Source organism: Physeter macrocephalus, chromosome 14 (assembly GCF_002837175.3).
Source record: "Physeter macrocephalus isolate SW-GA chromosome 14, ASM283717v5, whole genome shotgun sequence".
In the NCBI taxonomy this organism is placed as follows: Eukaryota; Metazoa; Chordata; class Mammalia; order Artiodactyla; family Physeteridae; genus Physeter; species Physeter macrocephalus.
This window is the reverse complement of record NC_041227.1, coordinates 46,356,145-46,371,772: the sequence shown is the minus strand read 5'-3', so window position 1 is coordinate 46,371,772 and position 15,628 is coordinate 46,356,145. Positions and strand designations below refer to the sequence as shown.

At 56.3% G+C, this 15,628-nt stretch overlaps 1 protein-coding gene across 1 annotated transcript in view; it reads right to left on the bottom strand.

Moving 5' to 3' along the window:
* RRBP1 (ribosome binding protein 1) overlaps nt 1-15,628 on the bottom strand; it is a 60,001-nt gene that overhangs the window by 23,939 nt on the left and 20,434 nt on the right. The window contains exons 2-3 of the mRNA XM_024123390.2: nt 12,603-14,544; nt 714-862 (exon numbers count right to left, since the gene is read on the bottom strand). Coding sequence (XP_023979158.1) covers nt 714-862; nt 12,603-14,523 — 2,070 coding nt within the window. The 5' untranslated portion in view covers nt 14,524-14,544. The remainder of the gene's footprint in view (nt 1-713; nt 863-12,602; nt 14,545-15,628) is intronic.

The following is a 15,628-nucleotide window of genomic DNA, read 5'->3' as shown; positions in this document are numbered from 1 at the left end:
CCGTGTCCCCTGCATCGGCAGGCGGACTCTCAACCACTGCGCCACCAGGGAAGCCCCAGGCCTCTCCTGTTGGAGGGGAGTGGCCACCTTGACCTACAGCCACTTCAGGCCCAGGAGACGGCCCAACGCTCACTGAGCGAGGAGCTCCTGTGACCGCAGGACCCGTCACCACTCAGCAAGGGCTGGGGCGGGGCAGGGGTGGTGGCGACCCAGTGGCCTCAGGACACTCCCAACATCTCTCACCACTGAGGTGCCACAAAATCCTCCAGCAAAATTACCTAAAATTCCAGCTGTTTAAAGAACAAATACGCCCCGCGGCACCTCCTGGGGCAGCTCGTGGCCACAAGCACCAGACAGAGAGAAACCAGAGAGACAAACACCCTCCTTCCTGAGCCCGAGCCCCGGCCACAAACCAGCGGGTCCCAGCTCCTGGCCCCCCAGACGCCCCGCCCCGCCCCGGCCCTTAACAGCCCTCCTGCTGCAGCGGCTGGGCTGCAGCTGAAGCAGAAGCATCTGCGGGTGATTCATGCAGCCTGACCTGGGGAGGGGGACAGAGTTCTGCCGAGAGGCAAGCGGAGGTGTTCCAGGAACACTCCGTGCAGCTTGTCAAGTCGGGTGCGACCGGCCTGCGGGTCACCACCCAGGGGAGGCCGGGGCCCAAGACCAGGAAACCACTGCCACTCACTGGCCCCTGGGGTGCGGGGAGGGCCTACCTTATGCCACGTGTCCTGTACAACACCTGCTTTCTCGGACAGGATCTCGATGAGCCGCTGGGCCTCGCCCTCGCTGAACACCATGCTTCCGACCGTGGAGACCAGCGTCTTGTAGGGGAGGCAGAGCGGGCTGTCAGTCTCCGGGGGCCCTGCACAGAAGGGAAGGGGCAGGCACTCACACTTGGGCACCAGCCACCAAGCCCGTCACACCCCAGAGCAGCAGAGGCCAGTCAGAGCCGAGGCCTCTGTCCGGCTGCCCAGGGTCCGCGGGCCGAGTGCAGCGAGCCCGCCCTGGGGTCTCAACTGGACTCAACTCAGGTCCTGCTCAAAAACAGCAGCGGGGAAGGTCCCCAGGAAAGAAAGGCTGAGTATTCCTGGGTTGGAGGAGATGTCCCCCTACTTTTTCATCATCAAAGTGAGCAGACTTGGGCAAGGCATACTTTCCCATAGGTGCTTTTTTCCTTCCTTCTTTTCCCAGCAAACTGCCTGGGCCAGCTCTGGCCGTGCGCCACCCAGCAAGGCTCACGCCCCTGCCAAGACCGAGCCCCACCGTCGGGGAGCAGGAGGCCGCCTCCCCGACGTCCTGGTTCAGACCCTCTATTTCCAGCTCTCCCTGGACGAAGCTTAAGGCAGGTTTCAGGACAGGGATGGCTGGGTTCGTCCAGAACAGGGCTGCCCACTCGCCAGTCCATTAGCGCGTGACCTGCTGGAGGACACAGAGCCATGTGCCAACAGCCCGCTTGTCACTCCTGGACGCCCGACGCCCCCGCGAAAGCTTCACTCTCACGCAGCCCCTCACACAGCCCCAAAGACACGACACGAAAGGGCGATCAGAGACGCCCCCCGTCTGGCAGCTCCTCACGCTGAGGCCCCAAACTGCCCACGAACTGCGGAACGACAGGGCCCCAAACGAGCTGAAACAAGCCAAGCGGCCGCCTGCAGCGGTACCTGCAGCCAAGCCCACCTCACTGACGACAGCCAGGGGAAGGTTTCCATGGCAACCTGAAATTCTCTGGCCTGTCACAATATTTTCACTCTCTAGTCACAATATTGTCATTACAAGTCAAAGCGCTTAGCAGGATCCCCTAATAAAGGGGACGTGGCGCGTGGCAAGCTGGTTGCTACGAGAACCTTCACTTTAGAACTTTTTACCCCGTGAAGCTCGGAAGTAAAAATAACCATGTTGACATTAAAGGCCTAGGAGCTTGAGGGTGTCATCAAAACTGGGAGGTGGGGGGAGGCCCCCTTCAGCCTTCATTCTTTTCACTGAAATATGTACGTAAAATAATTTTAATGGTAAACTTCTGCACCCTAGAGAAAATTCAAGTACAGCTAAGCCAAAAGAGAAGGAATCACTCGGATGAAAACCTCAAGGTCAGCATTTTGGTCTCTGGGCTTCCTGCTCCGCCCTGTCGGCCTGCAGACCGACGTTTCTGCCAGGGTTTTTCAGAAGAGGGAGGTCGGCTGGAGTCGAACTGGGCAGGATGGCCTCTCTGAAGCTGGCCACTCAGATGTTTTCCTCTGTGGACTCAGAGAGGCCTGCTCCTGCTCTGGCCCCAGCCATGCCGGCTGCCGGGCACCTGCCACGTGGCTGGTGGTGGGACCTGGGGTGGCTCCCAGGGGAGCACACACCAGATTCTGAAAACTTGGTGTGGAAAAACAAAAGAATGTAAAATATCTGCAATAATTTTTTTATATTGATTGCATATTGAAATGATAGCATTTGGGGTAACTGGGTTAAATGAAATATATTAAAATGAATTCCATGTGTCTCTCATTTGCCTTTTTTAGTGTGGCTCACAGTGTATTTCTGTGGGGCAGGCTGCCTACTCCTTTCCAGCCCTGGGTCCCCAAAGCACCGCCTGCTGAAGCCCTGGCAGCCCAGTCTCTGCAGAGGCCCCAGAGTGACCATCCTCCTAGGCCCCAGGGCCCCTGCTGCACTGCCCCCCGCCCACCTGGGGGAGGGGACACAGACCTGGATGACACAGCTACGCTTCCCTATGGAACGCCGTATCCTTCACGGCCACTACCCCAGTGGTCTCACAGATGCATTCCCTCCAGGAGGGCCCTGTGCACAGAACATTCCTGAGTATTTTAGGAGTGTCATTCTAACACACGTTTGTTAAAACTTTCTCATGTAATTATACTAAATTGTATTAGAAGTTCTAGTGAACAAAGTCACGAAAACTTGTAACAAATGGAACACCCCAAAGCTATGTAACAGCAGAACTTAACTCTCCTCGCCCACCCCCCACAGAAACTTCCACGGCCTTCTCCATTCTCATACAAACACTTCAGAATTATTTTTAGAGAGATATGACTTTACTTTTTTTCATTAAGGTAAGAACGGTGCCATCTTTATTCACCCCAAATCGGGGAAAGTAAAACTGGAAGAAAGGAAAGTACTGGGAACCAGAACTCTGGGCCTCACGTGAGTGGCATTTATTTCTGGGTTTCAAGGCCCACGAGGCAGGCATGCTGACCCATACACAAAGGACTAACGTGTCCTCCGGCAAAGGCTCGAAGGCTAGAAATAATCCTTGGGGTTGTGAAATCTTAAGGCCCTAAGAGAAATTTGTCAGAGACTCAACACCTATTCTGCGAAGCCACAGGCTTCACAAGGACCACGTGGCAGTGAACTCCCATGAGACGGGAGCAGCCAAGGGTTCGCCCACGTTGGTGAGTCTGAAATTCCAGGTACGGATGGGCCCGGAGGCCTGGGGGAGGAACCAGGCAGCAGAAGGGCACAGTGGCCGGGGAGGGCCGGCGTCTCACTGCTCTGGAGTAACCCGGGCTCCTGCCTGGCTGGGAACACAGCGAGCAGCCCAAGCGCTGTGCCCTGCAGGTACGGGGCAGCCTCCCCTGAGCGGGTGGCCTTGGCCACGGTCATTTCCCTCCAGGCGACAGCTCCCACGGGGTCCAGGCCAGAACCCGCAGAGCTGCGGACGCATCGAGGAGAGCTAGAAATGAGATTGCTGTGTGCCATCTCCTGACCTGCGGTGCTGACAGCTAACTCAGTGAAAAATAAATAAAAACCACCACGGAGCTGAACACATCCACGGGCCAATTCCAGTCTGCAGGTCATCCCTGCCCTTGGGCTGTGGGCACCCTGGTCAGAGCAAGGCCCCTGGAGCCAGGTGGTCTGCGCTTGAATCCCAGCTCAGCTCCCTCCCACCTGTGCATCCCTGGGCAAGCGATCAACAGGGCCAAGAGCACCCCACACCCTGACCCCTCCTTGGGCAGACAGCGCCCCAGTGAGGAACTTGGGTGGGGAGGCAGGGGGTGAAGCAACTCTGCCTTCCTCTGACCCCCAGCTGGCGCCCACGCCCCCGTGGACAGAGCACTGGGGCCCACGGCCCCTGCTCGCACCACTGTCTTTGCACAGGAGGTCAAGCGGGCAGCACGTTTAGGGAAACCAGGGGCCTTCTGTCTCCCTGGGCTCTGAGCTGAGAAGCACTCAGCGCTTGGATAACGTGCCTCAAATTCCAAAACTACGCTCCCTTTCGTGACCACGCCAGGAGGCTTAATCACCTAAAATTAGACCTGTCCTGCAAAAAGGGCTTAGGAGTCTCCCCTCTCATCGTCGACCGTGGGGTCTCAGCCACCAGGGACTTGGCGCTGTTTCAGCAGCAGCCCCTCTAGGTACGGGCCCCGGAAGCCCTGCCTGCTCGTGCCCGGCTCAGCCAAGCGACCGGGAGGCGTCAGAACAGCTGCAGGAACTGCGCACACACAGCTGTGATCGAGGGAGTTACTGCCAGGCCCTGGCATGGGCGTCAAGTGCTCCAGCTCCACTCCAGCTGCTGCTGCAGGTGCCCGGCAGCCCTGTGCAGATGGTCTCCAGACATGAAGTATGCACCTACTGTGTACCCTGCAGTCTGCAAAATCCTGGAAAGGCCTGTGGGACTCCCAGCTAGGAGAGGGGAGGAGACCCCGGACACGGAATCAGGCAGCAGAGCCACAGGGCACCTGGGGAAGCAGCCATGGCAGCAACACCGGCAAGGCTTTTAACGCAGGAGTTGCTTGGGCCAAACACTACCGGCGGAGAGCAGGAAGGGGAGGGAGTGGCAGGGATGACCCGAGGCTGGTGGAGCAGAGGCAGGTGGCACTGGCGTGGGTCCCAGGGATCCGGGCTTCACCTCGTGGGCAAAGCAGCAGTGCCCTGGAGTGAGCAACGTTTGCACTTGAGGACACCCGGGGGCCAAGGCTGGAGGCAGGTCAGGGAGGAGCCCAGGGCTGGGGCTGTGCGCACTCAGGAAGTGGGGTGGCGGTGACAACCCAGGGCTCTGACAGCAGACACGGGTGGGGTCCTGGAGGCCGGAGGAGAACTCCAACGGCAAAGACGCTCACGTCCCAGGGAACGTCCAGACCGGTTCTGAAGGCCTCCGCTCACACACACAGGTGCAGGCCGAATGGCAGCTGCTGGCTCGGGACCCTGCAGGGGCGTCACTCCAACGGTGTGGGTGGGGGACCTGCATGCTCCCCCCAACAGGAAGCCAGACCCCAGCCTCGGGAAGCCCCCCAGGACATCCCCAATCACCTGAGCCAAACTCAGGTCAAAGGCCAGGGCCCCAGGAAGGGCCCCTGCGCCTCCTGGAAGCCCAGCACTTCCCAAGCAATCGTCAGATTCAGAAACAGAGCCAAGCCCCCGACTCCCGCTGACCCCAAGTCCAGAGGGCGGCCACCATGTCCAGAAACGAGGAACCTGGGCCACCCTCCCAGCTGCACATTCACGGACAGTGGCCGTGAAGGGTCCTCCTGAGCCTTCGGGAAAGCGACCCTTCGAGGCCCTCGATGGAAGGTCCACCAAATGCGTCAAGAGATGCAGCTGCAGCTCCTGCCGCCCTCACAGCTGCTGGTCTGCACCACGGCGGTCAAGGACAGCACGCACGCAGCCGACCCCAAGCCCGGCTCAGGCTGAAGCCCAGCACTGCCCAGGGCTTCTGCCTCCCGACAGGGTACAGGCCTCAGATCAGCGGCTGCACTGGACCCTGGCAATGGCGTTTTAAGTGCACTGGAGCAAAGGACAAATAATGTCAAGAGCAACCCTACTTGGGGCCTTTGAATCAGGTCTTTTCATTTGGTTGGAGAAAAAAGTAATCTCTCGACAAACTGAGAGATTGTACACATAATGACGTCTAATGGAGTTTTTAAAAAATCCTATAAATTGAATGACTGTATTTTTCTCTTTATACTTTTGCTTTCCCCCCCAAATTTTAAGAAAATCAATTTTAAATCTGAAAAAAGAACTAAAACACATCACAGTATTTCTTAAAGAAATACAACCCCTGGAGAGCCTTTGCGCAAGCTCCTTCCTCGAGCCTGAGGGAACCAGGAGGTCTGACCTACTGCCTGCAGGAAGGACGGGGGACGTACAACCTCGGCCTCCTGCCCTGACAGTGACGGGAGCCACAGCACCACCCCGTTTAAGAGGACTGAATGGGGAGCCCTGGAAGAACGTCTTCCAGCAGCTTCTCTGAGACGTGACACCAGACTCGCTTCCCCAGGGGATGTTTTGTTCTTTCAAAAAGAAGAAAGGGAAAAGTTGAGTTTGAAGAACTTACACAGAAAGTGAAAAAAGCTCAGGAGCTCTGCAGTTTTCTTCAGAGCTTCAGACCCTGAGAAACTGAGTTAAGTTCAAAAGAGAGGCTCAAACGTGATCTCCACACCCCCCCTTCTGTGCCTCGGCCTGCGCGGGAGGGGCAGCTGCTGGTGGCTGAGCCTGGACGGGCACAGACGGAGACCCAGGCCTGGGGTCCCAACTCTCCCTTCTGGGAAGTCTTGAAACAGAGCTGAGCTTTGGTTTCTGCTGTCCTAAAACAGGTAAAAATACAAACCCACCTTAAAGGAAGTTGGGGGATAAATGCACAGAAAGAGCCCCTCCCCACACACCAGGCTGGAGCGCAGTGGGACCCGTTCCCCGGGACCCCAGCCTCAGGCACAGCAGCCCGCAGGGCACAACGGATGCGGGGGGTGGGGGAGGGGGGAACAGCAGGAGGGGGGGGAACAGCAGGAGGCAGGGGTACAGCCACGGTCCAGTCACACGGCTCAAGATGAGACCCTGCGGGCTACGGACACCCCGACTGAAGGCCTCCTGGTGGGTCTGGCCCCTGCCCTGTTACGTACAGGACACGACCCTATTCCTGCATCGCCCGGGGTCCAGCAGCGGCAGGAGGCCTCTCACAGCACGGAGCTGACACCCCTAGGATGCTGCCACGTCCCAGATGCAGGAACTACCTTTATTTCTCACCTGACCTCAGTCACCACCATCTGCTGGGTGCCCAGGGGCTAGGGCAGCCCAAGAAGCACTGGTCACCTCCCTTCCTCAGCCTGCGCCCCCGAAGGAGCAGGAGCTCTCTCTGCGGCTCAGAGGACGCTCGAGGCCCTGAGGTCAGGGCTGGACTCCCTCCTGGCGCCCGAAGGGGTGGGACCTCCACTTTGGTATGAGGAGGGCCTGTTTCTTCAACTCACAGACAAATAATGGAGTTTTGGTTTCTCTTCCATTAACAAGAACACGTGTTACAGAAAAACTGGAAAATGCAGAAGGGTGAAGGGAAGAAAATAAAATTCACTCACAGTCCTCCCCGCAAAGATGGCCTTTCTGCCCCGTGGACCTGTGAGCGCATCGGACTCAGCCAGCGTGGGGTCGTGCGGGCCGGTCTGAGGGTACCTCCACCTCCTGGAGGCTGGCTGGGCCCTGACGTGATGGCCTCTGGCCCCCGGTAGATGGCCCGCGTCCGCGTTAAGGGCCAGGGTCTGGCATGATGCCAGGCACAGAGTCCAGGAGGAGGGCCCCCCAGCCTCAGCCTCGCTCGGCAGTGATGCCCGCAAACCTAGCCCCCGTGGCAGCGTGAGTCCCAGGGCTCGGGCCCAACTCAGTTTCCAGAAGGTGCCTCCTGTCCGGCCCAAGTCTGGGCATCCAGTTCCCCAGGCCTGGCCCGCACTGTGTTTGCGTGGACTCCCTTCCAGGAGCTGAGGAACGGCCCTGCCGAGAGGGCCCCAAACCACACCTGTGTCCGCTTGCTTCCTGGGCAAGCGTGCTTTCCTGATGGAACACGAATACTCGCCGTGGTGGCTCTCGGAGAACAAACCAGCAGAGGCCTGGACGGTGCCGCCGACTCGGAAGCTTCAGTTCTGGAAGTTTCCACTCCGTTATGATTCCGTCAATCCCCTCTTCTCCAGACACTGGGAAAAGAATCTGTGCTTCTGTTTCATAACCAAGTGTTTTCTTGTAGTCCACACCTGGGCTCCTGACGGCCCTGAAATCGCCCCCATCTCCACGGAGCCACGTGAGCACCGAGGTCAGGTTGGGGGTGGGGGGCGCTCGCGTGGGCCCATCATCGCGGGAACCGTGTGCTGCGCCAGGCCTCCAGAGCGTAAGGCAGAAAGAGCTTGTCTTCCTAAATTAAAAATGCACCTGCCTTTTGACTTAGCAGTTACCTATCTAGGAATTTACATTACAGAGGTACTCACCCAGTGATACATGTACACCACTGCAGCATTAATTTCAGCAGCAAAAGAACGGAACACTGCTTCATGGCATTTAAATAAATGACGTTATGGTCACGCCGTGGGCTACGATGCAGCTGAAAGCGGCAGCCCCGGGGTGCGCTGAGGAACAAAGGAGGCCAGTCCGTCTCTGCAACGCAGGCCCGCTGCGTGTGCCGTGTGATGAGCGGGACATCCCCGGGGGCCCCCCAGGAGGTCGGTGGTGGCTGTGATGGAGTGGAGAAGAAGACTCTCAATTCTTCCCTTCCACGCTTCCATACTGTTTGAATTTTGTTTGCTGGAAGCACGCATTTACACAATAAATTTTAAAAAGGATTACGAAGGTGGGTGTCCACTGTCAAGTCTCGTCAGGGACAAGGGGTGAAAACCTGTCACACAGCCTCGATTTACTCCTGTAGGAAGATCAGATCAGAAGTTCCAGAACAGCTCCAGCTCTGGCCTGCGGAAGCGTGTCCTGTGCCCGCTCTCCTCTGGGGCTCCTGTCAGCGGAGGCCCTGCCGGGACAACCGGGTGTCAGGTAAGGCCGGGACAACTGAGGGAGCCACCCCAGCTCCAGGGCTGGTCTTGCTGCTGACGTGCCACGTGTGTGGGCCAGCCACAGGCTCTGGGAGCTCACTCACGGCTTCCGTGATGTGCGGGACGATGGGGAGCTCACTCCCACCCCACTCAGGACACAGACAGAACAAAGACGGAGGAACTCCTGACGCCACCACAGGGCTGCAAAGACAAGTCCATTTTCACGGGGCCTCCTGCAAGGTGACCCAAGAGGCCCCCTCATTCCCGATGGCTCTTGTTTAGAAAAGCTTTGTCCAGTAAAACCTTCTGTGCTGATGGAGATGGTCTTCATCTGCACTGTCCAAACGGGTAGCCACTGGCCCTGTGGAACTACTGAGACCTTGAGTGCGGTTTTCACTCTGACTTTTGACTGATTTGAATGTTAACTGGCCCCACGTGACCAGCAGCTCCTGTACTGGTCAGCGCAGCCCCAGAACCTAGCTCTCTGGTGCCAACGGTTAAACCTCGTGGCCCTGGACCCTCCCTGCCCGAGCCCGGGTCGCCTCCCCCAAGCTCCCTCCCCGGCCTGCTCCGCACCAGCGACACAGACCGCCCCCCCCCCCGCAACCATCTCCCTCATCCCCGCGGCATGGTCATCAGGACACCTCACCCCCCAAGGCAGTCACACCTCAGGCCCCCGAGTTTCTGGATGCCCAGGGCCAGCCAGCCAGCGGGGATCTGTCCACAGTTCCCTCGAGGGGGTACCCGTGGCCCTGAAGAAATGGGGTGGGCGGCCCCCAAACTGACTGAATCCCGGCTGGCAGGCAAGGAGGTCAAGGGCAGGCAGCCAGGGGTGACCTCAGCCTTTCAGGTCAAGGGAGGAGCACGGAATACGAGGTGTAACTAAGTGAAGGGAACGCGGCCTGCTTCTCACTGGGCAACGCGGCCACAGGGGCCAAAAGCTCGATTTGAGTCAGATGAACTGGACCCCGAGCTCCACAAACAAGCTGTGACCGCAAGGGCAGTGTGAGCCGGTTCCATGAGCCACGGGAAAAGCCGAGCCGCCCGTCCACACCCGTCCTCATACCCTCAACCACCATGGCTGTGGTGGACGTGGCTCAGCGGGGAATGCGGGGCAAGTCAGAGCGACAGGCTCACTCTGCCCTCGGGAAGCGGTCCTTCACAGGCGCAGCTGCAAAGCTGCTCGAAGCCAAGCCTTTACAGAAAGAGCCCACCTCCCTTTCCTGCCCCCACCCCCAGCAGACTCGGGGCCCTGGCCATCGCTGCAACAGCACCAGCATCAGCACCAGCATCTCCGGGGAGCTGCTTAGAAACGCAGCACCTCAGGCCCCGCTGGGAACCACTGAGTCTTTATCTTAACAAGACCCTGCACGTCAAAGCCTGAGCAGCCCTGCCCTGGGGGGAAATCTCCACGGAGACGGTGGGTGGGTGGGGGAGGGCAGCGGCGGACAGGGGCCTGCATCCACTTCGAGGGCCCACCAACCGTGGGAAAACGGGGGAAAGCACATGGGGCACATCCAGGAAAATGAAAATCCGCAAGTGTGTCCCCCCCATTTTCGACTCTTCAGAGTTGAAGACTGAAGCAATTCACCGCTCAGGTGTCACATCACCCGCAGGCCACCCGGTGTGGCTGTGCTCTTTGGTGCCTGTCCGCATGCTGCATGGCTGGCCGTGTGGCCCAGCGCCCCGCCCTTCGTGATTTCCTCCCTGCAACCTCGGAGTCCCGGCCCCCTGCCACCTGAGTTGATCAGTACTAATTTCAGCCAACTTTCCTATTTTCTAAGGTTTGATTTCTTTTTACGTTAACTCCAATTGATACACACCTGACATTTTCACAGGAGCTAAGCAGACCCTTCCAAACCTTAAACATCCTGCCCAGGATCACTGCCTTGACCTGTCCCCTCCCCGCCCTGAAGCACAGGTGAGATGCAGTCTAGTTAGGACCATTCTTCCCTGACCTGCTGGCCTTGGTCCAGCACCCTACTGTAATTACAATAGTTTGGGACTGTGTTCACACATCAGACACAACTGGCCTCCCAATAGCCACTTAAAAATCTATTCAGTATTCTTACTTATTTTTCCCTCCAGAGGGGACTTTTAAGCCCACTGAAATTTTGGCAGGAAGAATAGTAAACTACTAAGTTAACTTGGGAGTGACTATCATTTTATCTGCAATATTTAATCTTTCTTATCCTGAACCATGGTATTTTTTCTGTTCAAATTTCCTCTTATACCACCTCAGGCAAGCTGCTCTGTGGGTGCACACAGATCATTAAGTTAGGTCTTCCTCCCAACAAGGTTCTTTATTACCTGCAAATTAGGACAATTTTGCCTTCCTTTCTAATATTATCATGTTTCTGTTTCATACCTTACTTCAATGGCCAAAGCCATACACAGTAACGATGACCACAGAAAGCTCTAGCCTGAACACACCTGATGCGTGAGAAGCCAGAGAACAGGCGGCTCTCACCTGCATCCCCGTCTTCTGCCTCGAATGCCCTCGTCCCAGGGTCAAGTGGAGCATCACCATGAAGACAGGGCAGTGTGCTCTCCCTGCGCCACAGAGTCAGGGCTGAGGCTGAGCGCCTGGACTTTCAAAGGGCCTGAGAGGCTGACGTGGACTGTGGGGCAAGGTGGGCTGGTCCCTGACCCTCACATGGGACGAGTGTTGCCTGAGTAAATGTCCCCCCAGAAGCTGGGGCGGAGGAAACAGCAAAGCAGATACAGCTTCACAGAGGGAAGAAACGTAGGGCCCTGCCTACCTGGCACAGGTCCAAACGTTTCAAAGCCCCTAATGTACCTCACCAAGACAAATGCAATTAATTTTCCAAATCAACTAATGGCTAATCTAAGAAAGAAAGAAATCTAGAGAGAAAGAGAAGAAGAGAGAGAGAGAGAGAGAGAAAGGGAGGGAGGGAGGAAGAAAACATCAGACTACTGTACCAAGTGAGTGATGAATATGAAACAGGAACTCACGGGCCCAATTTCTACAGTAATCCATAATAAAAAGATAACGGAAATTCATGTTCTACATTATCTAATATATGTATCTGATACATAATATCTATTTTAATGTTCTATTAATGCTCCATTACATAATGGGGGTGGGGGGTAGCGAAGAGGGAAAACTGGGAGGCAGGGATGTGGATGCCATTGTTTCTCAGAAACGTCATCCTACTGCTATCATGCAACAAACATCTAGAAAAGAACAAAGCTATGCTAAAGCACCAGGTGAGCTAAGAACGCAGAACAGCCTGGCAGAACAGGCTGACAGAACGCAGCCAGACGTTTGAGAAAGACTGCAAGACACGGAACTGTCCTAGACTGGGTGGTGGATGGAGTCACTGCTCCTAATTCCTCACCTCTCCTCAACTCACACCTTTTCCCAGGTCACTCCGCAGGCCCTCCCACTGGGGACAGTAGACTTCCTGCCCCTTGACTCAGGCTCAGTCTCATGGCCTGCTCTAGCCAACAGGATGCTGGTTTGAGCAGTGCCCTTTCACAGCTCTGCCACAACCGTGGGAGGGCCTCTGCCCTCGAGAGTCACTGATGCCTCGGCCAGGGCCCCAGAAGAAACACATAGAAGAGACCTATGTTCAACCTGCAGCAGGAGCTGAACCAATTAAACTGCAGCATGAAGCAGAGCCACCAGCTGAGATAACCCCGACCAGTCGACCTCCAGCCAAGTCAACAGAAACATGAGCAGGAATAAACGACTGACACTGTAAGACCCTGAATTCTGGGATGTTCGTTATGCAGCCATGTAGCGATAGCTGACTGATACAGATGGCTTCCCCAAAGGGAATCCATAAGCCACTTAAAGACAGCTTTTCCCTCCAAATTTATAAAGAAATCAAAGCTACTCACCAGGCTCACCTTTCTTCTTAGACCCAGATTTCTTCTTCGCAGGAGCTTCTTGCTTTGGTGCCTCCTGGCTCTGGACCATATCTGCGTTTTTGCCCTGGATAGGAGCTGACTCTGCCTTTTTACCCTGATTGGCAGATGTATCCACCTTTTTGCCCTGGTTGGGGGACCCTTCCGACTTTCTGCCCTGGTTCAAGGTTCCCTCTGCCTTTTTGCCTTGATTGGGGGCCCCTTCTGTTTTTTTCCCCTGGTTCGCAACACCCTCCGCCTTTGTGCCCTGATTAGCAACCGAATCTGCCTTTTTGCCCTGATTCTGGCCCCCCTCCACTTTCCTGCCCTGGTTGGGGGTCCCCTCTGCCTTCTTGGTCTGGTTGGAGGCCCCTTCTGCCTTCTTCCCCTGGTTGGGAGTCCCCTCTGCCTTCTTGCCCTGGTTGGGGGTTCCCTCTGCCTTCTTGCCCTGGTTGGAGGCCCCTTCTGCCTTCTTGCCCTGGTTGGGGGTCCCCTCTGCCTTCTTGCCCTGGTTGGGGGTCCCCTCTGCCTTTTTACTCTGGTTCTGAACCACTTCTACCTTTTTGCCCTGATTGGGGCTCCCCTCTACCTTTTTGCCCTGGTTTGGGGTACCCTCCTCTTTTTTGCCCTGATTCTGGGCCCCCTCTGCTTTTCTGCCCTGATTCTGGGCCCCCTCTGCCTTCTTGCCCTGGTTCTGGGGCCCCTCTGCCGCCTTCTTTCCCTGGTTGGAGGCCCCTTCTGCCTTCTTTCCCTGGTTGGAGGCCCCTTCTGCCTTCTTGCCCTGGTTGGGGGTCCCCTCTGACTTCTTGCTCTGGTTCTGGGCCCCCTCTGCCTTCTTGCCCTGGTTGGGGGTCCCCTCTGCCTTCTTGCCCTGGTTCTGGGCCGCCTCTGCCTTCTTGCCCTGGTTGGAGGCCCCTTCTGCCTTCTTGCCCTGGTTCTGGGCCCCCTGTGTCTTCTTGCCTTGGTTGGGGGTCCCTTCTGCCTTCTTGCCCTGATTCTGGGTCCCTTCTGCCTTCTTTCCCTGATTCTGGGCCCCCTCTGCCTTCTTGCCCTGATTCTGGGCCCCCTCTGTCTTCTTGCCCTGGTTGGGGGTCCCCTCTGTCTTCTTGCCCTGGTTGGGGGCCCCCTCTGCCTTCTTGCCCTGGTTCTGTACCCCCTCTGCCTTCTTGCTCTGGTTGGGGGCCTCCTCTGCCTTCCTGCCCTGGTTGGGGGCCCCCTCTGCCTTCTTGCCCTGGTTCTGGGCCCCCTCTGCCTTCTTGCCCTGGTTGGGGGCCCCCTCTCCCTTCTTGCCCTGGTTCTGGGCCCCCTCTGCCTTCTTGCCCTGCATAGCACTGGTGGCAGAGGCACTGCCCTTGGCACCCACTGGGGACACAACCACCATAGGGACCTCCTTGGGAGTGGCTTCCAAAATGGCAGACTTTGAGGCAAGAACCTGGATGGAATTTACTACAGAACTGACTGCTGGTTCCACCTTTGCCACTTTTTTCTCCTTCTTCTTTTTGTCCTTAGGGGAAGAAGCCGGCTTCTCCTGGGGCATGGCTGGTACCGTGGCTACAGGGGGAATGACCATGGGGGACTGGACTGGGGTTGGAGCCACCGCCACTGCAGGCGCCCGCACTGGGTCCTTGGGGAGGATGGTCACGTTGGGGCCTGGCTCATGGTCAGGTATCTTCCCATTGGGTTTCTCGTCCTTTTTCTTGGTCTTTCCTTTCTTCTCCACTGTTTTCTCCTTCTTTTTCTTCTCCACTTTCTGATGGTGAGTCTTCGCCATCTCCTTGCGCTGGTTGGCTAGAGCTTCTTCATACGACGTCTCCTTCATGGAGAACGTCGACACCAAGAAGATGCCAATGGCGGAAACAACCATGAATCCACCAAAGACCACAACCCCCAAGGTCTGGGTGTCGTAAATATCCATCCTGGCTTGCTTTCCTTTCACCTGTCAAATACATACATGTCAATTACTTTTTGTAGAAACTGAGGTATTCAACAAGCGCCACCCCCACCCCCAACACCTGACTTAATGGTTTCATTAATTCTTCAGACTGATAAAGTGAAGGAAGAAACAAACTCAGGCCATCTCCGACGTCACCCATTCTCCCCGGTCCCTTCAGAAGTGAGCAACTCTTACATAAGATATTCCATTAGTGCCGGGACATACGAAGCCATGGAGAGATGGCAGCACGGAGCTATATAACCAGGGCACATAACACCCAGGAGACTCAAGATGCCGTGATCCCAGTTCACGATGTTCCCCACCGCAGGGGTCAAAGATGCACATGAGCACAAGCACCGGCCAAGTGTGAGACAATGGGGAGTAGTGAGGACTGTGGCAAACTGCCCCACTACATTAGGGCCAGGTGACGCCCAGCCACAGCTGATTACTGTAGACATGCTGGCACCGTGTTGAGAGATCTTTAGCTTTCTCACATTAGGACAGAAATTTTTTTTGCTTAACGTGAAGTTGACTGATTTTAAAAATACCATGTGAGTCAAACCAAACACGGCTGCCGGCTCTCAGCCACAGCGTCCAGGCCAGCAGGCCCTCGTGAGCCATCTGACTCTGCTGCCTCCACTTCCTCCAGTGCTGATAAACACAACTACCCAGGACCAAAGATGAGAAACTATGCATTACAATCCAGAAAGGTGATTAAAATTTGGTGAGGAAAAATGGCCTTTAACCAGTGATAGCTCCGAAGAGCTATGCAACCTGCAAACTTGCACATTAGGAAACAGGAAACATCAGTCTTGGGAAGCCGACCAAGTAAGACTCCAGGTTTGGAATTTTACATCCAGAGGCTACAAAGAAGGAGGAGACTCTTTGGCTGATGACAAACTCCCAACCAAGAGGATGAACCACCCCTTCTTGCTGGCCGGGGACCAAAGTCCATAGGGTCAGAGGTGGCCAGGTCCACACCCATCAGCTGTCAGCCGGGCTAAATTTGACTTCAGTGAGAAACTCCAACAGGATCATTTCTTGGATATATTCAATTTTTATCAACTAATTTTTTTTTTTTTTTTTT